This window comes from Vipera berus (assembly GCF_964194415.1).
Source record: "Vipera berus genome assembly, chromosome: 3".
NCBI classification, from domain to species: domain Eukaryota; kingdom Metazoa; phylum Chordata; class Lepidosauria; order Squamata; family Viperidae; genus Vipera; species Vipera berus.
The window spans coordinates 115,542,884-115,567,494 of NC_138204.1; the positions used below are offsets into that span (position 1 = coordinate 115,542,884).

Consider the following 24,611-nt stretch of genomic DNA (forward strand, 5'->3'; position numbering starts at 1 on the left):
AATTAAATGACCTGCAGATTTCAAAATTCTGGAGACACATTTGATCTGGGTCACCCAGTATTTCCCCACATAGAGGCCATGTGCTTTGAAAACTGCCTGATCTATAAAAAAGATGTTAAGTGAAACCTGAAAATGATGTGGAAAGAATTGTAATAGATTATATTCCCAGTATTTGTCAAGGCTTTTTGAATGCACCTTGCTAATTAACTCTTTCTTTCCTGCTTTGGCCTGACTCAAGGCTTATCCACAGGATATAGTCAACTTATGACAGCTCATTATTTGTGTAAATTATTCAAATTGCTAATAAAGAATTTGGGAGGCTGAGATGATCATTTCGAACTTCTTATGTTCTCATCAGTCAGTCATACCCTTTATCTGAGATTTGAACCTGGGCTGATTATATATTAGGCAGTTGTTTTAACTTCCTGAGCCACAGGTTCTTTCTCTCTTTTATTAGCTAGAAGGCAAGGGAAATATGTGTTAAGTATTTGTCAAGGCTTTTTGAATGCACCTTGCTAATTAACTCTTTCTTTCCTGCTTTGTATATATATATATATATAAGATATATATATATATAATATAAAGGTAAAGGTAAAGGTTCCCCCGCACATGCATGCTAGTCGTTTCCGACTCTAGGGGCCGGTGCTCACCTCCGTTTCAAAGCCAAAGAGCCAGCGCTTGTCCGAGGACGTCTCCGTGGTCATGTGGCCGGCATGACTAGACGCCAAAGGCGCACGGAACGCTGTTACCTTCCCACCGGAGTGGTCCCTATTTTTCTACTTGCATTTTTACGTGCTTTCGAACTGCTAGGTTGGCAGAAGCTGATTTCCCATTTTCCACAAACTAAATATTTTGTAATATTTTCCACTTCCTTTTTTTACACGATTGGGACAGTCCATTTGTTAAACTCATTTGACTTGGACTTCTGGGACAGTTTGACATGCCCTTGATTGCAAAAAGAGACTATTTTATCACTTGAAACAGGGTTGCTTCCTATCTCTTATCCATCTCCAAATTCTCAAAGACAAGTATCTGACTTCAATGTATCTTTTTCGTTTCTTCTCATGATGCCTCCTGAATCTAGGACAGCATGGCTGGCTCAGGAATTCTGGGAGTTGAAGTCCACGAGTCATAAAAAAGCCAAGGTTGCCTACCCCTGATCTAGGACATCTTTCTGCTTTCAAAAACTGCTTCCAACCACCTGAGTGTTCCTGAAAAAATATTGGCATTTTAGTTAGTTATATGATCCTAAAGAGGAGGAAATACCATGTGCCAAAGTAACACTAACCATCATTGCTGCAGATACTTTAATACCGAAGACATGAATGAGAAAGCAATGCCAAACCAATGAAAGCAGCACTTGAGGCTTCTCGCCTGAAAGACTGAGCTATATCAGATTCATTTGATTTCTACTATGCTCCAATACATTAACTAAAAAGATATTCACTTTTGGTAGTGCTTTAGAAAATTGCCAAGTCTATTTATCTCAATATGACAATGGGACCAAAATAAAAATGCAAACTAGAAGTGATAATGCCTGTTTTGTAATGTAGTTTTGAAAAATTGTCTACTTCCATGCCCAGTTTCAGGGTGTAGAGCTGTCATTATATCCAGTGTAGTGCTGGCATGCACCCAGTTACCTTAGGTGTAGTGCTGGCATATATTCAGTTTCAGGGTGTAGTGCTGGCATATATTTAATCTTCAGATGAATTCTGGAATTCTAATCCTGCATTCTGGCCTCCCCTTATCCATTCTCAAGAGTTTGTTGATAAAGAGTCAAGAAATATAGTCTTATATATTGGGGGGGGGGAAACAAGTGAGTTGTGATGGGGGTTTCCCGATACTCCCATGTAACACCTCTACTCCACGAGCTGCATTGGCTTCCGGTTGCCCTTCGGGTGAGATTCAAGGTCCTGGTGATGACCTATAAAGCCCTAAATGTCTTGGGTCCGGGATATCTGAGGGAACACCTGCTGCCAGCATCAAGCTCCCTTCGTCCAGTGCGCTCCCACAGGGAGGGTCTTCTCAGGGTGCCGCCGGTTAAAAATTGCCGGCGGGTAACACCCAGGGGGAGGGCCTTCTCTTTGTGTGCGCCTGCCCTTTGGAACCAGTTGCCCGCAGAGCTTAGAACTGCCCCTGACCTCCGTTCATTCCGCCGGGACCTGAAGACCTGGCTCTTCGAGCTCTCTGGCCCAGGCTGAGAATTTTTAACTTTAACTGGGGTTTTTATTTTTCTCTCAGGGATTGATTTAATCTTTTTAATTGTTTTTAACTTTTGTATTGATTTTTATTTTAAATACCCTGTAAACCGCCCTGAGTCCTTCGGGAAAGGGCAGTATATAAATCTAAATAAATAAATAAATAATAAATAAACAGAGTATCCTCTTTGAGAGGCACTCTGGATTTGAAAGTTGTCAAACACTTTAGGGACCATGAATATTCTAGAATTCAGTTGTTTATGCAACTCACTCTGTCCAAGAGCATTCAGGAGCTGAGCCTCAGACTTGGATCTCAATTTCCTGTGTGGATTCTATATAGCTTTGCTGTCCGCCATACAGCTGTAAGGTGGGAACTATAAATTACCTTGGAACCATTCTATAGTGACAGTTGTATGCTTTTGTATGCTTTCATCACTGATTCTGATGCACACAGCTTCTCTGTTACCTAGAGAAGTCTACTGGGCCTTTCAATTATACTGTATATAGCGAGCATATCCTGAAAAAAAAATCTCTGTGATGAGATGATAATTGTATCATTTATTGTAATTGCTTAAAAAAAACATTGGCCATAAAAACTTAAAAGTTTTGAACTGTAAGAAATAAGGAACATTGTATGTACAGCAGGTACATGCTGTACATACACTCTTATTAGGTATGATTTTCCCATGAGAAATATAAGTTAAGACAAAATGGAAACTGTTAAGTTCTCGGTTCATTGAGACATTGACGAGACAGAATGGTGAAACAGCAACATGTTTATTCAGTAACAACAGAAGCAGCCCCAACTGCTGCTTAGCTTCTATTTATCTGGTCTGCTGGTAGTCAGCAGCCAATGAGATTAAATGGTAACTTTCCCACCTGATAAAAATTCAGAACTCCTAAAAAGGCCTGAAGCTCCCCCTTAGACTTAGGACTGGGAGCCTGGTGGATTGCTTTCAGCTTGGAATCCGCCTGATGTATGCCTGCGGCATCTATGCAGAAACCTAGTAATTTGGTTGAATCTACCCCAATCTTGCACTTTTCTCTTTTTAGCTTCAGCCCCACTTTGCGGAAACACTGAAGGATGGCTTTGAGCCATTCAGCCAAAATCTCCACTGACTCCCTGGCTATTAGGACATCACTGAAGTAGGGGCACACACCTGGAATGTTCTTGAGCATGCACTCCATCACTCCCTGGAACAGTCCTGGGGCTACACTGACCCCAAACTGTAGGCACCTAACCCTGAAAGCTCCCCTGTGGGTGACAATGGTCTGGGCTTCTGCCATGGCATCATCCACAGGCAGTTGCTGGTGCCAAGTCTAATTTGGTGAATATGCGACCTCCCTGTAGTGACACTGAAATATAGCTGACTACAGGCACCAGATATGCAAGTTGTTGAAGTGCTCTGTTAATAGTGCACTTATAATCTGCGCATATGTGCATCTCACCATTGGCCTTGAGTGGCATGACTATGGGGGTCTCCCACACCCCACTATCTACTGGCTGGAACACCCCTTGCTGCACAAGCTTGTCTAGCTTTGCATCGATTTGGGGTTTTAGGGCAAAAGGCACTCTACAAGTCTTGATCCCTATTGGGGTTACAGTAGGAACAAGGTGGAGGGCAATTGGAGGTCCCTTGTATTTTCCTAAGTCCGGGCTGCACACATCAGCAAACTCCTGGCAAACTGCTGACAGGTCCACTGCTTGCATTTTGTGAATGCCAGTTACTTGGATGCCCAAGGCATCAAACCAGTCTAGGCCGATGAGGCTTGTGCGGTGGCCCTCGACAACCATGACATCCAATGGACCCTCAAACCCTTTGAACTGCACATTGAGCGTAGCTTCTCCTTTAACCGCTACATGGGAGTTTAGTAAGTCTGTCAGCAACAGGTTAGATGGCCTGAGTTTAACTTGTTTGCTGCTGCGACTGCAGATGTGATTAAAAGTTCCTTGGGAAACTATAGATAGAACTGACCATGTGTCCAGTTCCATGTTGCATGGAACTCCCTGAAGCTTGACCTTCAGCCTAAGCTTCTCTTTAAGGGGGTGATGGGCACCAGTTCTGAACGTGCTCCTTCGACTGGAAAAATAGCCTACTCTGTATTGTCCCAGGGCCCTGGTACCTTTTCTGAATACTTCTTCCTGTGGTGTGTTCCGCTGGCAACCTCTGCAGATGGCAGCAATGTGGCCTTGTTTGCCACATGCCCAGCACGATGCTGTGTGCAACCTGCACTCCGAGCGGTTATGTTGGCCTCCACAGCCCGCACATCAAGTGAAAGGAACTGCCTTCTCAAATGTCCGCTGGTTCCTCTCTGGTTGCTTCTGAAGCCGATTGACCTCAAGGTCCGTGTCAAAGTCTTCTGTTCTTTCGGTGTCCATATGGTGGATGGTTTCTGGACTGGGAGTGTTCTTGGAGGGCCGTAAGGCCTTGATGGCTCCTCTGGCGGCTTTGTTGACCATCGCCTCCTTCAGAGCGTCTTGGAACGTGAGAGTCTCTTTTACAAATAACTTCTGTTAGAGATCTTGATTCCTCAACCCACAAATGAATTGGTCTCTCAGTCTTTCTTCAAGATCTGCAAGGTTGTAAAGCCAGGATGCCTGGGGGAGGGCAGCTATGAACTCAGTGGCAGACTGTCCTGGCTGCTGCTCCCGCTGCTCAAACACATGCCACCATGCAATTACGGAAGGTTTCAGCTCAAAATGGACCTTGAGCTTCTTCTTAAGATCTGCATAGGTGACTGACTCGAGTTAAGCCAGAGCAACTAGGTTTTCAGCTATATCAAATGTCGCCTGGCCACACAAACACAGGAACGTCACAGCCTTCAACATGTCTTTGCTAACTTGGTTAGCATGCAGATAATTATTGACATGGGAGATGTAAGAACTCCACCTCTTGGGATGTGCCACATTGAATTCTGCCAATTTGCCGACCTTGGCCATGGTGTTTTCTTCATCCTCGCAATGCCTTGTGCTGCTGTGCTGGCCCTAGAATGGATCCTCAGGGCGTGGTGGTCTCCAGAGTGGCTTGCTGGCAGACCGAGCGGGGGGGAAACATAGTTTCTGCCAGGCTCAAGTGCTGGTCTCACCCCCGCAGTGACTTCTGGCTTCTTCTTAAGCAGCACATCCCATCCTTGTCACCACTGTTAAGTTCTTGGTTCGGTGAGACATTGACGAGGCAGAACGGTGAAACAGCAACATGTTTATTCAGTAACAACAGAAGCAGCCCCAACTGCTGCTTAGCTTCTATTTATCTGGTCTGCTGCTAGTCGGCAGCCAATGAGATTAAACGGTAACTTTCCTGCCTTAAAATACAAAGTAACAACTCCAGAGACATGCTGTCTGGAGTTTAACTGTAACAGCTGTTAACCGTTGCACACAGTTTACAAGCAACTTATCTTAATACATAACAGAAACTTCCTGCTGGAAATGTGTATTTGGGATTATATTTCCACTACCATCTTAAGTGTTCTGAAACAATTTATATGAGACGACCAGGTGGAGCCCAAAGGTGGGTTCCAATGCATCATCAGTTTGGAGTTGCTATGTTCCCACAAGAGACCTAAATCCAGCCTCCTGTGAATTTTGTTAACTCTTTTCTAGTGCCAATTTGCCTTCAGGGTTAGTAGATAAGATTCTTGTGTAAAGGTAGCATGTAATAAACTTTTAGTGCTTTGAACTGAATTCTTGTTCCTGGTTATTTGTACCTGACACAATTGTGTAAATGCCAATGCAAAATATATTTAGAGTAGATTATATAGAATGATTACAATGGAATTATAAGTTTCACTATAATTGAAAATTTGGAGTGAGAAAAATGCTGTTTAATTGCCTATTTAAAAGTTAGGATATTAAATCGCTGAAGTTCTGGTATTGCAGTTCATTAATGAAATGTTTTTGTATTACAGTTGACTTTGCACTAAAGAAGGATTATGTAAAACTATATAGAGAAGAAAATTTATCACCTCATAATTTAGTTGAAACATCTGGTTGAAGGGATTGGTGGAAATGAAATTACACAGGCTGAACAAAACATTAGGATTGAATTATTTTGTCAGAAGCCTGTGAATTAAAACATCATTGAGCATTTAGGCATGGTGCTTTACTGTATATTCTCATTTTGGGATTCACTTTATAGGATTGCCCCCCCCATCCCATTGGTAAATAGGTAACGGACTTCCAGTCAAAGAAGTCGTATATATTTTCCTGTATCCCTGCAGTAAATGAAACTGTCCTCTACTCAGTGGCAGTTTTCCTATTAAAAGAATGCTGAGACTTTGCTGATTATGTAACCTAAGCTTTAGCTGTGTTGGATTCTGTAAACCTCTGCCAGGATCTGCTTTAAATATTTGCCTCAAAACTAATGGAACTATGAAAGTTATGAAGAAGTCAAATATTAGCCAATTTGGGTATCTTATTTATATAAGTTTATAAAAGAGGAAATATGATATTATGGGTGAGATTAGAATAAGTTATATAGCACAATGCTTTGACCACATTTCTGCTGTTATATGCAGCTCTGCCAATTGCACAGTGCCAACAGCAAACCAGTGGATAATTTGTGCAAAAAAACAAACTCAGCTCTTTGGCCACCTTTGGAAAACCACTTCTACTTTCCTTTGTCCTTACCTCTGAGCTGGAAAAATGCATGCTCCTTTTGTCTTTATGAATATTTTTTTAATGGGGAGCCTGGCTGTCTGCTTGCTTTTTATTCATTTCTACCAACTTGGGGAGAAGGATAAAACTAGAGTTTTGTCCCTTACAAGATTGGACTCAACATCTCTCATTATTTTCTGGATACTGAAATGGGGGAACGTTGAGTTGCTGCAACTAAAGTTAAATTTATATTTCAGAATACTATTGAAGTGGAATAGTACAAAACATGTTTTCTTCTTTCCCAATAGAATAATGAAACTCTTGTAATTGCAGAGTACTTGAAGGAGCCAAGACAGTGATACATTAGCAGATTTTGAAATATTCTCCTTGCAACAGACCTTACCACTTCTGGCTTAACCTAATGCCCCTATAATGAGTAAGAAAAGAACTCAGACCAGTCCCAGAAACATTAGTGGAATATTTTTAAAGAAAAACAATGCTAATATCACTGCAAAACAACCAAGCTGATAAAGGGCATGGATGGAGGCACTGGATAAGTTTAGACTGGAGAAGATTGCAGAGGGATTGCAACTACCTTCAAGTATCTGAAGTGCTGCCACATAGAACCCTTTGGGTCACTGGCCCCAGTTCTCCATGCATTTTCAGCTTAGGCTGTAGGAGAGGCCATACATCTGGCTTCTGCACAGGAATCTGAACATGCAGTGCTTGGCTGATGATCTCTAAAATTTTGTCAAATTTTATGTGGACTTTGTATATGCAGGTATTCAGCACTCTTTTGAAATGTTTATTATAAAAACAGATTATTTTGCATTCCAGTAAAACATAGCTTAGAATCCCATAACATTGTCTAGTTTGACACTGAAGTTACTAGTTCAACATCATAAAAATAGCAGCAAGGAGAAATGGAATTACAAGGATTTTGAGCAAAACAGAGAAAGAGAAACACTTCTGAGAGTTGGGTACAGTTCGTGTCCTTGTGCTCTTCAGTGTTCGGTCCCACTGGGTTAAGATGGCATCTCTTGCTCCATCCCACTTCCCTGGCCCAGTGAGGCGAAACTGATATGGACTGCAGGGGCCAAAGAAGACTTTCAGTGCCAGCCAGGGATCTGTCAAAAAGAGATGTGGGATGTTGGGCTTGACACCTATGTTGGAGGCGAGTTCATCCATATAGAGAATGTAATCTGTTTGCAGGGTGTCACTCTGGCCAAACCTTAAAAGAAAAAAGAGAAAGTTTGGTAAAAGCATTTCTAAGAGGAACAAGGAAAATCTAAGGAAAGCCTCATTCTTCTTTATTTAATTTTGGTTTCTGTTAGGAAGCCTTGGTCAAATATATGTGAAGAAAGAATATTATGGTATAATATGGTACAGGGTCTCCTGAGTAGGGGGTTGGACTAGAAGACTGCCAGGGTCCCTTTCAACTCTGTTATTCGGTATTCTGATGAAGTAAGGTGTCTGTCATGAAAGCTTATGCCTTTAAATAAAATATCTTAGAAAAATGCTCTAGAGTTTTTACAAAAAGCAGAGAGTTTGCTTTTTGTTACTTCTGAGTGATAAGAGTATCAAGACAAAAGATAGTAGATTCCTCCCCAAGATGGCTGCTGAACATTAAGAGGCTTTTTCTCTCTTACTGACAATCTGCTGTTTTTGCTGCCAAAGCTGGCTCTCTTGCAGTGCTGCTCTCTGTATTTGAATGGGAGCTCTCAGGAATGACCCAAGACAACGTTTGGATGGCTATGGACCCATTTGGGAAGGGGAGTCTTGAATATTCCAGTACCTTCTGGAAGCAGTCAGAAAGTCACTGGGCAAATCCATCTTCCTGTCAGCAGTTTCATTTTCTTAATGAAACTGGGTTTCTAACTTTCACTTTTTGAATGTATTGTTTTACTTTTTTTTTGCTCTTAAAGCCAAAACCAGCAGTTGATTGCTGATTTATTTAAACCCTTGCTGGATTCTGGTTTTTTTTTCTTTCCCTTTGATTTACTGTTGTTTTGAGTAACCTTTGTTTTCTCCATAAGGGAGCATGGTCTGTTTCTGGATGGTGAAGTGCTTTCATTTGATTTACATTAATACTGGACTCTCACCACAGGATTTTTGTGCTTTTTGAATTCACAAAATATTTGAAATTTATCTCTTTTAAATTTTCTTTTAACCTTGCATTGAAATATCCAGATAATATCTTTCTTGTCTCCTTCTGTTTTAGCGTTCTTTGTTTCTTGATCAGGTTACACAAAGTTGCAAAGTATCAGAATAAAGACAAGTGGTGGCTGAAATTCAGGAAAAGACTGTTGGACAGTAGGCAGCTTTTAGTTGAAAGTTTTTTAAAAAAAAAGTTTGATGAGGTGATAATGGCCATGGAAAATATGCAGAGGCATATAGTTTTGGATAAAGATTCACAAAATGACTCTGATCTGAAAGTTGTAGACCAAAGAGATTTGTCCACAGCTAGAGAACTAACTGAGTTGATCCCATGTATCTCTTTGAAATCCAAGTCCAAATATCCTTGCATTACTAGCAGTCTGACTGAATGGGGAAGTGAAAAATTCTTTTTTCCTATGAAGACTGAAGGAGATTGGAGAATGGATTTATTACACCTAAGTGGAAATCACTTCTGTTTGGATTTTATTGGGAAGATAGACACACTGTGGAGACCGAATCAATTATATTTAATTAGACAACAATTGATAAGAAATGGCATTAAGAAACAAATGTGGATATTTGATCCAGGACAAATAACTTTTAACTTTTGGGATGATTTGGGATAGATAAGACGCCATGGCAAACTTTCTATGAGTGGTTTACAATAACAGTTTGTTAACAGAATTTTGAAAACTTAATCTTGTGTTTTTATTGTTATACTTTATTCCTTTTAACTATTTTGTCATTAATATAGTATATAAAACACAGGTCAATAATTTGCAAATAGATTTACTAGTTTAAAATTTGGGGGCTGTTTCGCAAGGGGTGGGAACAATATTGTAGTAATGTACTAATCAGTATTCAGTTAGAAGGGAAAATGTGTATATTACATATTTTTTTCTTTTTGATGCACGTTTTAAAAATGTCTTGATTGTTTTGAGGTTTTTTTAATCTTTTTTATTTTGGGGGGGAGTTTTGTATTTCAACATTCTTTGGAATAAAATAAAATAAAATAGAATGACTATAAAGATAGTAGTGGTTTGTCTCCAAAGTACTTTTAGGACTTGATGGTATGAAAATTTCTTATATGGGTAGAGATTTAAAAGGCTATACAGTTTCTGCAATTAATACATACCATTTGAGCTTCTTCCCCATTTTCTCATCTATGTCATCCATCATAGTGGTCTTTGAAGGCACCTTACATAATCCTGTAGAAGAAGGAAGAGTTGGCTGTCATTTCTTATGATAGTCATTTTTTTTCAGGTGCAATAAGCATTTCCTTCTACCCATCTCTTTATTCATACATTCTGCATTATTTTAAGTGAAGTGACTACACAATATACAAACTGGATTTTAAATATGATTTTAGGTAAAGGATTAATAAAAATAAGTTTCAAAGAAGAATAGTACTTGAAGAAAATATTAAACATTCAGAATATTTTGACCCTAATGTGACAAGGTAACTGCTGTTACCAAAGCAGAAATTTAGATTCTGGTTATGGGTCATTTATATCAGATGTTAAGTTTTACTCTGAATATCAGCCAGCTCTCTATGATTCTTGTAAGATTAGGACTGTAATTTTATTGATTTGAAGACATGAAAATGCCATGTAAAATGTGAAATATGGACTTCCTGATGTACAACTTTATCACTAACCCTTAAACACTCTTGTAGCCCAGCGAGCTTGTAGTTCAGCAGTTGGGATAGCTGATCCAAGAGATTGGACTAAGCCAATGACTGCCATGGTTGGTTTCTCCAGCAGAGGGGGGAGGATACTTTTGTAAAGGGTGACTTCATTATTTCTACTCTTTATAATGGATTCATCATCCATGAAAGGGTAGGCAAAGGTGTAGCCTGTAGCAAAGATGACATAATCAAGGCCTTCCAGCACAGTCCCATCTTGAAATATTGCAGAGGTTTCTGTAAATTGCTTCACATTGGGTTTCACCATAACTGTGCCACAGATAATGCGGCTTGGGAGGTCATCATTGAAGACAGGCTCCTTTCGCAGAGTCCTAGGCAGAAAGAGAGGAAAAGGGGATCTTTAAATTGGCAGATATCACTTTTTAAAAAGGGACATACAGTATTTTTATTTTTTTTAATTTTAATTCCATTTATATCCCGCCCTTCTCCGAAGACTCAGGGCGGCTTACAAGCTTAGCAGTAGCCTTCATTCTATGTATATGCCTGCTTATTAGGGCTTTCACACACACACCCCAAGCGGCATTATTACAAAGTCAGCTTATTGCCCGCAACAATCTGGGTCCTCATTTTACCTACCTCGGAAGGATGGAAGGCTGAGTCAACCTTGAGCCTGGTGGGATGCGAACCTGCACTAATTGCAGGCAGCTGGTGTTACTTAAGGAGGCATTAGCCCACTGCTCCACCAAGGCTCTAGTATAACTGTATAACGTAATAATATATAATAACAAGGTCCATATGTGAAGGTTCTAAATTACTGATTTATTGCTAAAGCCTATGCGCATTGCACAAGAATCTTTTAGACTAGCATTCTGCACCTGGAGAGAACTAGATAAGGCTCAATGGCTTTCAAGGGAGGTTGGACTTCATTATTTTGTGGCTATGTAAGGATTCTAAACTGATGGCTCATTTAATTCTTCACCCTGACTCTGCCAATCTCTCTTCTACAGAAAGAGAGTTGTAGGGAGATCATTCTTCATTTTTTTCTGCTTCTTGGAAACTGTTCATCCTTTCTATCTGATCTGCAACAACAGAATGCTGGTACATCTCTTTATCAACATTATAATTTGTCTCTTTTTGAACAATTTGTTCAAATGCATTTGCTTGTTTTATGAACTATGAATTTATGATATAAATTCTCAGGCATTTTATTCTTCCCCAATTTTCTTTTTTTCATGTTTAAATTATTTACATTGCATTATTCTACTGTTTGATACAGATTCAAACACACACACACTTCATTGTTTATTCAGCAGAGCAGATTTGAAAGAAAAAGAAGGCTTCTACCTGGAATTTCAGCTTAGCTTCAAGAGAAATTGTCCAAGGTTTGTTTTATCCTATATAAGCTAGAGAGTGATGGATTTTAGAGCTTATAGTTGTTAGTATATGATTGTTTATGATTGGTTTTTTTATATATACCTTTTTTTATATATACCTTTATATATACCTTGTATTTAGCTCTGGGAAGTCGGGGGGGGAGGGGGGGAGGGGGGAGAGGTAGGGGGGGAGGGTGAAGGGAGGGGGAGGGGGGTTTTTTAAAGAAAAATTGTATGTTAAAACTTTTCAATAAAAAAAAAAGAGAAATTGTCCAAGCTGATTTTCTTAGCCAGTTGTTACTTTTAAAACTGTGTATATGTTTAGTTAAATACATTCATGAATGATGCTAAGTGTTACCTGGATCCAAAGGCTCCGAGGTCTTTTGTAAACATAGTCCCAGGGTGCCTCCAAGGATTGCTACCAAATTACAATTTTAATGTGATAGAGGGAAGGAACTGTCATATATTTTTAACCGAATTTAATTTAATTTCAATTTCAATTCCAGTGTTGGCCTCATCACTTTTGGGATGTGACCCTATCATACCATTGAAAGGCCGAGTGTGGCCTTTGGCCCTGAAAAGCTGCACATGTTTGACTTGCCATTGAAGCCACTTAAGCATGAACAATTTGTAATATGAATAAAAACCAGCTGATGAGGAAGAAAAAAACCATCAAAGAATATGTCGTATCTTAAAACAGTGATGAGGAATATTTGGGTTGTGGGCCTAATCCAGGGAATTCCCCCATAGCTCTGACTTCTCTCCTGAAGTACCACATTTGCCCTTCAGATTGATCAGATCCATATTTGCAGCCACGTTCTATCTTTCTATCTTCTGGTTCAGCCACCTAGCATGAAACATTTTTTCTTCCTAGTTATCAGAATGGACCTTGGGAAATATGTAGTCCCACTTCCTGCTCACTTCAGGATCTATAGTAGGCATGTCCAACCTGCAGACCATGGGCCACATGCAGCCATGGACAGCTAATAATGTGACCCCACGTGATCATAAACATTTAACATTATTGTGTGATTTATATACTTTAAATACATTATATATTTTATATGTGGCCCAGGCAAGGCAAAAGGTTGGACATTCATATTCTACAGCATTTTTGACAGTTCCTGTTAGAGGAGTGTTTCCCAAATTATAAGCTGTACCTCTCTTGGGGAAGTACAGACATTGTCCAGGGGAGGTGTGAAAAACCTTTTAATTGTACATTATTACAATAAACCCACCTTTCCCAAAGTTTAATTGTATTATTTTCATTGTTCATTTGTATTCATTTTGATGTTGGGACCTTTAAGGGAGGTATGTACACTACGTTTACGTGAAAAGGAAATATGTTGGCAAAAAGTTAGGAAGCCCACCCTTACAGGAATCTTCATGGGGTGCTGTAGTAGCCTGCAATGTGGACTAAGCATGTAAATTGATGCCAAGTGACACAATCTGGACAAGACTGTTTCATCATACCGAAGCCGTGCCCACCCCATTACCGGCCATGCAAAAAGAGTCGCGCGTTTGACACTTGTGCTATAGAGAAATCAGGTCAATGGGGTTTTCTAATATACTATTCCACCCATTTAGGTAATGTTGGTAGATTAGATCAACTGATCATCCTAACTAGATTGACCTGCATAGTGGTGCTATTCTCTTCCCAAATCATTTAATCCTTTTCTCTAATTTACACTGACTCTTCATTCTCCCCGCTCATCTCTTTGTCTGGAAAGACTCCAAAACTTTTGCTCCAAGTTCTTTTAATCAGCCCTATATCACAGTTCATGACTGCCACAAAACAGTCACAGTGCAAAGCTGTAAAGCAGTAGGTATTATTACAGACTTCCACTCCCCAGATAAAATGTTTAAAATTCTTCAAGTCTTTGCTAAAAGTCCTGAAACTTTCAAGACCAACCCCTAAAAAAAAAGTTAAGGAGTGAAATTGTGTTAGCTTATTGGGACATAAACGTTTATGTAACATCTTCTGGATTGGATTTTGGCTTTGAGCTGGTATGGATGAGAAAATAATAGTTTTACTGAACTTTGACCATTTTCTTCTAATCTCAGTGTTTGTATAAAGTGAACTGTGTGCCTTGCACAAATCAAACTCACTTCAGAAGAATATTTAAACTATTTAGCAATTCAGATAGACTGATTTATTTATACATCTCGTCTTGCAATTTATGGTATCTTTCATGGAAAAGTCAAATTTTGCTTTTATAGTCATTTTATCTAAAAATAGATTTAGTTAAAAAGTTGATTTCTTTTCAGCAGGATAAGAGGATTGACATTTTAAGAATTTTCCCCCCAGAGACTATGAAAGTATTGTTGCACACAATGTAAGTACTTGACTTTTCTTTGGTTTGGCAAATATTTATTCTGCTTTAAGGAATGGAACATAACTTGTTCAGCTTTACAAATTCAATCTATAAGGATACAGCTTTATTTACATTAATCCTAACATCATTAGAATTACCTAAGGTTCTGTTATATTTGTTAATTCATATAATTCAAAGCACAAATTAAAGTTAATTAACTGCAATGCTATCAAAAAGGAGGATCCTTCTGTACCTCTAGGTATCATGTAGAAAACGATATGAGCACATTAATAACCTTGTAGAAATATTAGTGTGCTATTATTAGCATTGAGTAAAATGGTGCCATATGTGGGTGGGACTTTTCTGATTTTATGGGTAATATAAAAGGGAGAAACGTCTGTATCAAGACCATACAACTTTTCTGAGCCAAAAGCTGTAGATGACTTTTAAGTGGCCATGTTTACACTAGCAGAACTAGAGGATAGAAGAAGGCTGAATTTGGTTCAGTTGTATTTATATCAACATTAGAATTAAATTAAATATAGTCAATACTGTTACTCCAGTCATATATTTAATCTCATTATAAGCTCTTTTGTTTATACTTTACCTATTCACAGGTATCAGGCCATAGTTCTCATGTTTAAACCATCGGTTCATTTTCCTCACATACAGCCAGTCAGAAATGGCTGTTGGAAGGGCATTTTTGAGGAATGCTTCAAAGCGAGTTACGATCAGCATATCCCAAGGATAGCCTTTGTCCCAGACACGACTCATTATCCAGGATCCACTTCTAGAGCTGATGCAAACCTTTAAAAAACAAGAAGATAGCAAAATATGAAATCCATGTTCTGGGCCATGCATGCCACCATCTCAACTCCCTTCTATTATACAATGTATTTTTAATCGAGTTTGAAAGCTTCTCACACTGTGAGAATCCAGAATGTACAAACATTTTCTGTTTATAGAACAATTAAGCTTCATTGTGGCTTAATATATTATATGAACTCAGAATCAGAACTCATTTCCTTGTTGTGTGTGTGTGTGTGTGTGTGTGTGTGTTTGGTTCTGTCCCTTTCCAGCTTCTTTCTGTGGGTTCTGTCATTCTCCTGAAAGGGAGGGGGGAGGCCCTATGGAATGCATTATTTCTCCTTTGCTTAGCTACAATGTATCCTCTCTGCCTTTTCTATCTGCTTGCTGTTTGAACTGTTTCCCCTTGATGTCAACCTGGGGTGAGAAAGGAATGTGCCTCCGGGCATCTGGCTTATCTCTTGCTCTGGAAGGTGCGAAGACCCAACAAGGTCTTCACAGGCATGAGAACGGACTCTGTTATCAGCTCTGTTCCCACAGTGGACTTAACACCTAGAGATTGGCTCATTTAAACTGACCGGATGAACTATTGGGGTGGAATTTGCTTGATGCTCCTTTAACCTATTGATCTGAGTGAGAAACCCTCAGATCCTGCCTTCTATGCCTGTTGTCAGCTTCTCCTAATAAAAGTTCCTTTTGGAATGAAAGTGTTCCAAGAGCCCTGCTTTCTTGGGATGAGGTTTTGAAGTGGGTCCTTCATTAGGCAGGATCTGCAGTAACAGTCAGCCTGGAAGGAAGACCCTTACCGGGGGACTGCACAAATAATTTCTGAAATCGGCATGGAGAAGGAAGAACCTGCCCTGGGGGTGGGGGAAAGTTCTCCCACCAGGCAGGCCCCAGCAAATACAGCTCTCAGTCCTTCAGATCCTCGGATGAGGTAGTGGTTGCTGAATGCTGAGACAGACCAAGGTGGTTGATGGGTGTTGGCAAGAAGGAAGACTGGGAGAAGAAAGCCAGGAAGATGACCCTCAAATGCATCAGTCACCAGCCGGGTTGGAAAGTTGAGATGGAGAGGATGCTTCGCCTCAGTGAAGATGAGGATGACAGGCCACCCCACTCCAACCGGTTCCTAGAGCAAGCTATTGACATGCTGAGAGTTGCTTTCAATTCCCTGAAGGAAGAGAATGACGATCCATGTTGGGGCACTGCCAACCCAGGTTCAGCTGAGGGGACAGATGAAGATGGGGTTGAGGTAGCAATCCCAGGAACTTCTGCTGGCACCATGGAATATGCAACCATCGCCGCAGCCACTGCAGCCACCCCTGGGCTGGCTGCACTAGCAGACAGTGATGGACACTGACTCAGGAGATGGAGAGGACATTGAACCATCAGGAAGTTTCTTCCACTGAGGGTGAGTTATAGTGGAGAGGTGCATCGGTTGGAGTTTTTCTTGACTCAAGTCCTAAACTACATGGAAGAATATAGCCGAGAAATACCCAGCAACTGCAGCCAAATAAGGATTGTACAGATGGCCCTAGATGGCGACACTGCTGAATGGGTGGTAGATCTCCATGATGCCAGTGCCCCAGAGCTGCAAAATTTCAATCAATTCATGGCAGCTCTCCAGCGATGTTTCAAAGACCCCTTGGTCAACTGAAAAGCACAGGAGTGCATAAAAACTGTCAGACAAGGGCGGTGACCCATAGCTGAATACACGCAGGAAGTGTCACTCAAAAACCCCCATCACAAAACCTGACCAAGCTGCTGGGGGGAAGCCTGGGAAAACTCCATTGAAACTGAAGGAAACTGCTATGAAGAGCATGGAGGTTGTCAAGTTCCCGGTCCTGCCGGGCCAGACAGAAGGAACTCCAATTCAGCCAGGAGGACCCTCCAATTCCTCAGAGGACAACTCAGAAGATGAACCCCTGGTAAGTGGACCCATCGCGCCCCTCACCAGAACCGTAGAACTGTTTAGCCCAGGGATGCCGGAGAAAGTTGCACTTAGAGCCCTAATAGATTTTGGCTGCACTCGCTGTCTCGTAAGCCCAACCCTGGTGGGGAATTTAGGGATTCCAGTGAGGAGGTTGAAGAAACTGATTTCGTTTGGTCAATTAGATGAGTCCCTTGCAAGGGGGACACCAGCCAGTCTTGCCACATTACTCGTCCAACTCACTCTAGAGGATGATTTGAGAGACTCTAATGTTTGTATAGCCCCTAGAATGGAATGCCCACTTATATTGGATATGGCGTGGTTAACCAAATGGAACCCAAGGGTGGACTGGAGGACAGTAGAGCTGAGATTCCTGAAAGGGGAAGTGGAGGCTAAAGCCTGACTCAGATAAAAAAGATGGGGGGGCCTCCCAGTGCATTGACAGTGGGGAAGAAAAAGTTGGAAAGCATACCAGAGGAATATTAGGATTTAGCTGAAGTCTTCAGTGAAGAGAGATCTGACAAATTGTCCCCTCACCATCCCTGTGCTATTGAAATACTCCCAGGTAATTTTAGGCAAAATTACCTAAGCCAAAAATGTACTCCATGACCCCATGGGAGCTAGAGGAATTACAAAAGTTCATAGAAAAAAATTGGAGAGGGGATTTATTCAACCAGTGAAGCCCAAAACCGCAGCCCCTGTATTGTTTCATGAAAAGAAGGATGGGTCTCTTCATCTCTGTGTAGATTACAGAAATCTCAGTGCAGTGAGTGAGAGCAACCTTTACCCCTCCCTCTGATAAAAGACATGCTAGCGCACTTATCAAAAGGAAAAATCTTTTCGAAATTGGACTTAAGTGAGGCATATTACAGAATCAGGATTAAGGAAGGGAATGAATGGAAAACAATGTTCAACTGCCCCTTAGAGTGTTTTCAATTCAAAGTTCTGCCTTTTGGACTCCAAGGAGCCCCTGCAGTGTTCTTGCAATTAATAAATGATGTGCTCCAGGAGCACCTATATAAAGTGGTGCTTGTTTACTTGGATGATATCCTAATATTTAAACAAAAGAGGAGCACATAAAACTAGTCAGAGCAGTACTGAAAAAGCTGCGGGCAGCCCATTTGTATGCCAAATTATCTAAATGTGAGTTTCATAAAGAAAAAATTGACTACCTGGGGTATCGCATCTCGCCAAGCGGTATACAGATGGATCCTGAGAAGGTCTGGGCTGTTCTACAGTGGGCTTTGCCCCGTACCAGGAAACAATTGCAAAGTTTCCTTGGATTTGCTAATGTTTACCGCCAATTCCTTCCTTCCTTTGCATGAATTGTGTTCCTGATTACTAACTTATTAAAGACAAAGGGAGAGGGGAAACCAAAGCCCAGTCAACCTTTAAAATGGATGTTAGAGTGTCAAACTGCATTTGAAAGACTGAAGAGGTTATTTTCCACAGAACCAATCTTAAGACACCCTGACACTGATAAACCATTCATAATCCAAGCTGATGCTAGTGATGTAGCCATGGAGGCAGTGTTAATGCAGAAGAATAATGAAGGGAAGCTCCAGCCCTGTGCGTACACATCGAGCAAACTCAGAGAGACAGAGCAAAGGTGGGCAGTTTGGGAGAAAGAAGCTTATGCCATCCGATGGGCTCTCCTAACCTAGTGGCATTTCCTGGAAGGGAACAAAATCCCCTTCCAGGTATGGACTGACCACAAGAACCTTGAAGCCCTAAAAATGCCTAGAAAACTGACTCCTAAACAAGCAAGGTGGTCTCAACATTTCCACCATTTTAATTTCACCTTAAAACATTTGCCGGAAGGAAAGAACTTCCTTGCAGATGCACTATCCAGATTGCCACAATACAACAGTAATAAGGCAGAAATAATAGACCCTCTTATGCCTTCAAAACAGCTGGAGGCACAAGTTACCACCCAGCGCAAGCCAAAATCCAGAAGCCACTAGTGAGCCAAGCAGGGATTGAATTCAAAAAAGCACCAGAGACCGATGAATGGTTTCTAAGCCACAAGAACCTATGCACAATTACTGATGCACTACCATGGGTGGGAGGGAAACTGTACATTCCAAAAAGCCAGAGTCTGACTTTCATGCAGCTCTGCCATGACTCAAAATCAGCTGGACACTTCGGGTTTGTGAAAACCCTATACCTAGTGAAATGGCAGTTTTGGTGGCCATTGATAAAAAAGGACATTGAAAGCTATGAGACTAGTTGCCCAATATGTGCTGCAGCTAAGAGGAGACAAGGGAGGCCCCCAGGCTTATTGCAAAAAGTAGCGACCCCAACAGCACCTTGGAAAGAAATTTCTATGGACTTTATTGTGGAATTACCAGAGGGGGAGAGAACACAAATATTTGGGTCGTAATGGATTTTTTTTCTAAGCAAGTGCATTTTATTCCATGCCCAAAAATCCCCACTGCAAAGACACTAGCAAAGTTGTTCGTTCAACATATTTATTGTCTTCATGGGGCTCCACAACGAATCATATCAGATAGGGGAGTGCAATTCACATCAGAGTTTTGGAAAGCATTCTTGGGACTTTGGGGGACCACTCAGGGACTGTCATCTAGCCACCATCTGCAAATGAATGTTCGAACTCAGTACTGGAACAGTACTTAAGATGCTTCATTAATTACCAGCAAGATAATTGGACTGACTTGCTCCCATTCGCAGAAATTGCTTATAACAATGCAGTGCATTCCAGCCTAGGCTACACTCCTTTCCAGGTTGTCACAGGACAAAGTTTCAACCCAATGCCCGAATTACCTTCTAGCGAACTGACCATCCCTTCCCTGAAGGAATAGATCGCACAATTACAAAACACCTGGCCAGTTGTAAGGAAGGCTCTGGATCAAGCTAGGGAGGCTTATAAATTCCAAGCAGACAAAAAACGAACCCAAACCATTTCAAGTAGGGGAGAAATGATATCTGTTAACAAAATATCTAAAATCCATGCAGCCCTCAAAAAAGCTAGGGCCAAAATTTGTGAGACCTTTTCCCATTAAAATAATAAACAATCCAGTTACAGTAGAATTGGATCTCCCTAAGATGCTCAAACAAGTTCACCCTATTTTTCACTGTAGTCTGTTAAAATGTGAACTGCAATCACCCTTGAGACTGGCTGCAGGCCCTGCCCCTCCTCCAATCATGGTAGAAGGCGAACAGCATTTTGAAATCAAGGAGATTCTAGATTCTAGGAAACATCATGATTCCACCCAATACCTGGTAGCATGGAAACACCTGCCTTCTTCCCAGAATGAATGGGTTCAGAAATGTCACATTAGAGCCCCTAAATTACTTAGTAAGTTTCATGCCTCATATCCAGATAAACCAGACTAACTCTTATTTCTGTTTTCTCTTTGTTTTATGTTTCTACAGGTGGATCTTTCTTTCTTTTTAAGTGGGGGGCAGCATAAAAGTCCTAATAAAAGTTTCTTTTGGAACGAAAGTGTTCTAAGAGTCCTGCTTTCTTGGGATGAGGTTTTGAAGCGGATCCTTACACTCAATCTCTGTTATTGTAACCATCAACTGTAACTTAATATTGTCTGTATATTTCCAGTTAAGCTTTGGTTTAACACAATGTCACCTTAGGTCACTATGACAGATTGGCAAAGGTCTTCCAAGGCCTTAGAGCAAAGTGTCCATATTGTACAGATGGAGAATTCTTCTAGGTGGATGTATTAGAAATTGAATTTGGATCCTTCTGCATGTAATTCACCTGGATCCCCCTGTATAATCCCTAATTTCGCTCATTATAATCCTAATTTCTCTCATTACACTATGTGGAAATCAGTGTAAACATAGCATGTTTTAAGATTTTTTTAAAAATAGACCGACTAAGAAATGGCACATCTTTGGATCTAGAACTGAGGACTATCAGGGGTAGAGGCAATACCTGAGAGGCTGTGTGACTGAGCTCAACAGCAATGTCGCTCCCAGAATTGCCTAGGCCAATTACCAGAACTTTTTTCCCCCTGAACTTTTCAGGGCCTTTGTATTCCCGGCTGTGGAAGAAGGTACCCTGAAATTTCTCTAACCCTGTGTGGAAAAAGTTGAAAACAAATTATGATTGTAACACTGAAAACTTCCAGCACATCAAAACATTATTAAAACCACTGATGCAGTAGACTGAAAGAACATGGAGGTCTGACATGGAGGTATATCTTTAGTTGATACTGTTCTTATCATCTCAGCTTCTACTATTACTGTTTCCTAGAGTAATTGGTCTGGTCCCCATTGGGACACTGCCATTCTGGAGGGAGGGGGGAACCTCGGGGCTTTTCTATGATTTAATTTAATTTAATTTAATTTAATAATTTGATTTCTATACCGCCCTTCTCCCGAAGGACTCAGGGCGGTGAACAGGGCAATACACAATAAAAAACCAGATACAAAAATTAAAAAACCATTAAAAACCAATTAAACATCATGCCCATAAAATCAATACATAATTAAGTTAAAAACTAATTTTAAAAACCCAACCCCATCCCGTCAGACCAGGCCAGCTTGTTCGAAAAAGAATGTTTTAAGATCGCGCCGGAAGGAGCGAAGGTCGGGGGCCGTCCGGAGCTCAACCGGTAAGCTGTTCCAGAGGTCTGGCACGCCCACAGAGAACGCTCTCCCCCTGGGGGTCACCAATCGGCATTCTTTGATCGGCGGCACCCTGAGGAGGCCCTCTCTGTGGGAGCGCACTGGACGGAGGGACGTTGACGCCGGTCGCAGGTGTTGCCGTAGGTAATCCGGACCCATGCCATGAAGGGCTTTGTACGTCATAACTAACACCTTGAACCTCACCCGGAGAGCAACCGGTAGCCAATGCAGCTCGCGGAGCAGAGGTGTAACATGGGAGTATCGGGAAACTCCCAAGACGACTCGCGCGGCTGCATTCTGCACCAGCTGGAGTCTCCGGGTGGACCTCAAGGGCAGCCCCATGTAGAGAGCATTACAGTAGTCTAGACGAGAGGTCACGAGCGCATGAGTGACTGTGCGCAAGGCATCCCGGTCTAGATAGGGCCGCAACTGGCGCACCAGGCGAACCTGGGCAAAGGCCCCCCTAGTCACAGCTCCAATATGCTCTTCCAAGGAGAGCTGTGAATCTAGAAGGACCCCCAAGTTGCGGGCCCTATCTACGGGGGGTAATAGCTCACCCCCCATGGCCAATGATGGGATAATCGGAATTTCCCGGGATGCCGGCACGAACAGCCACTCAGTCTTGTCAGGGTTGAGTCGAAGCCTGTTCCTCCCCATCCAGACCCGGACCGCCTCCAGGCAACGGGACATCACGTCGAGGGCATCGCTGGGGTGGTTTGGGGTAGAAATAAAAAGTTGGGTATCATCAGCATATTGGTGATACCCAACTCCAAAACCACGAATGATCTCACCCAGCGGCTTCATATAGATGTTAAACAGGAGAGGCGAGAGAACCGATCCCTGAGGAACTCCACAAATGAGAGGTCTCAGGGTCGATCTCTGCCCCCCTGCTAACACCGACTGCGAACGTCCCAGGAGGTAAGAGGAGAACCACTGGAGAACCGTGCCTCCCACTCCTAACCCCCTGAGACGTCGCAGCAGGATACCATGGTCGATGGTATCAAAAGCCGCTGAGAGGTCTAAAAGGACTAGGACAGAGGAACAACCCCTGTCCCGAGCCCGCCAGAGATCATTCACCAGCGCGACCAATGCCGTCTCCGTGCTGTACCCGGGCCTGAAACCCGATTGGTACGGGTCTAGGTAGTCAGCTTCCTCCAAGAACAAAGGGAGCTGATGCGCCACCACGCTCTCAACAACCTTCGCCAAAAAGCGAAGGTTGGAGACCGGACGATAGTTGTTTAAAATTGCTGGGTCCAAGGCAGGCTTCTTGAGAAGGGGTCTCACCACCGCCTCCTTCAAGGCGGCGGGAAAACTACCCTGACTCAAAGAAGCAGTAATCACTGCCTGGAGCCAGCCTCGTGTCCCATCCCGGGCTGCATAAGTCTGTTCTGAACCAGCCCTCTTCTCGCAACCCCTATTCGAAAAGAAGAGACTGGAAAGCGTCCAAGGCCAAAAGGCTTCTGCCAAGATTTAATTACGCAGTTAACAAAAACACTAGAGCTTGTCTTCTCAAGCGGAAAAGTTGCTTTCAGCAACCAGCCCCTCCCCAAACACTCCTTTTATAGAGAGCTCAGGGCGTGGTCTCCTTGTGCCTCCTCCCGAGGAGTCCTGCAGCCTTTCTTTGTTTGTTCCTGCTTGACTGCCTCCTGCGTCGGGCGTCCTTGAACAGGGCCAGCTGTGGGTCATCTTCCTCCGCACTCTCGGGCTCACGCAGCTGAGAAGAGGTCCCCGGCTGAGGACTCTGCAAAGCCTCCAAACCATCATCAGCCGGTTCGTTTCCCTCCTCCAAACCATCATCAGCCGGTTCGTTTCCCTCCTCCCCCTCAGAGTCATCCGATACATCAGAGCCGGCTGTCGGACCCACAGGCTGGCCCTGAGTCACAACAAAGTCAGCCAGGAGGGGCACGGGTCCAACAAACACGTGGTGGAGCTCAGCTTCCCCATGATCTTGTCCACTACTTCAGGGGTCACAGGATCGAACTCTTCCCAGATTAAATCGACAAGACCGCCCGTATCCTCTTCGTCAGACTCTGCCCAGTCGGAGTCCAAACCGGTCCGGATCCGAGCGATTTTGTCCGACAGAAATCGACTAAACTCCTCGGCTCGACCCTGCAAGGGTTCCTCCCTCACCTCCTGATTAAGGAGAGAGCGAGTCACCCTAAACAGGGCGGCCGGGCGATTCTCTGCGGACGCAATGAGGGTGGCAAAGTGGTTAGACCTAGCCACCCTCAATGCTGCGAGATAAGTTCTCGTAAACGACCTTAGTCGTAACCGGTCGGATTCGGATCGGCTGGACCTCCAACAGCTCTCTAGGCCCCGTCTCCGACGCTTCATCTCGCGGAGCTCCATGGAGAACCATGGGGCCCGTTGGGATCTGCGTCGGGTCAAGGGCCGCATGGGTACAACTTGGTCGAGTGCCTCTGTGGCTGCCCTTTCCCAGGCTTCCACCAGGGCATCGACCGAGCTGTGAGCAAAGGAGGCAGGTGGGGGCCCAAGCGCCGTTTGGAACCGCTCAGGGTCCATAAGGCGCCTAGGGCGGAACCATCTTGTTGGCTCAGCAACCCCACGACAGGGAGTGGCAAAACGGAAGACCATCCGCAGGAGATGATGATCGGTCCATGACAGGGGTAAATTAATTGGGTAACCCCCCCCAAGATCATCTAACCACCGTCCAGATAGAAAAACCAGATCGAGCGTGTGACCCCCTCCGTGAGTTGGGCCCAGAATAACCTGCTTCAGGTCCATGGCCGTCATGGAAGCCATGAACTCCCGAGCTAACTCAGATGATCCCCCCAGGGATGGTAGGTTGAAGTCACCCAAAACTATAAGTTTGGGGAACTCAACCACCAACCCTGAGAGGATATCGAGAAGCTCAGGCAGGGCTGCTGCCACGTGTCTAGGTGAAATATACACCAACAGCAAGCCCAACTGAGCTCTGGGACCACATCTCAGGAGGAGGGACTCACACCCGGCTATCTGGACTA

The 24,611-nt window shown here is 42.7% G+C and overlaps 1 protein-coding gene across 1 annotated transcript in view; it reads right to left on the minus strand.

Moving 5' to 3' along the window:
* Positions 1 to 7,666: 7,666 nt before the first annotated feature.
* LOC308666164 (flavin-containing monooxygenase 3-like) overlaps positions 7,667 to 24,611 on the minus strand; it is a 30,277-nt gene continuing 13,332 nt past the window's right edge. Inside the window, exons 5-9 of the mRNA XM_081324754.1 lie at positions 20,933 to 21,075; positions 14,890 to 15,089; positions 10,607 to 10,965; positions 10,085 to 10,157; positions 7,667 to 8,023 (exon numbers count right to left, since the gene is read on the minus strand). Of these exons, the coding sequence (XP_081180880.1) occupies positions 7,681 to 8,023; positions 10,085 to 10,157; positions 10,607 to 10,965; positions 14,890 to 15,089; positions 20,933 to 21,075 (1,118 nt within the window). The 3' untranslated portion in view covers positions 7,667 to 7,680. The remainder of the gene's footprint in view (positions 8,024 to 10,084; positions 10,158 to 10,606; positions 10,966 to 14,889; positions 15,090 to 20,932; positions 21,076 to 24,611) is intronic.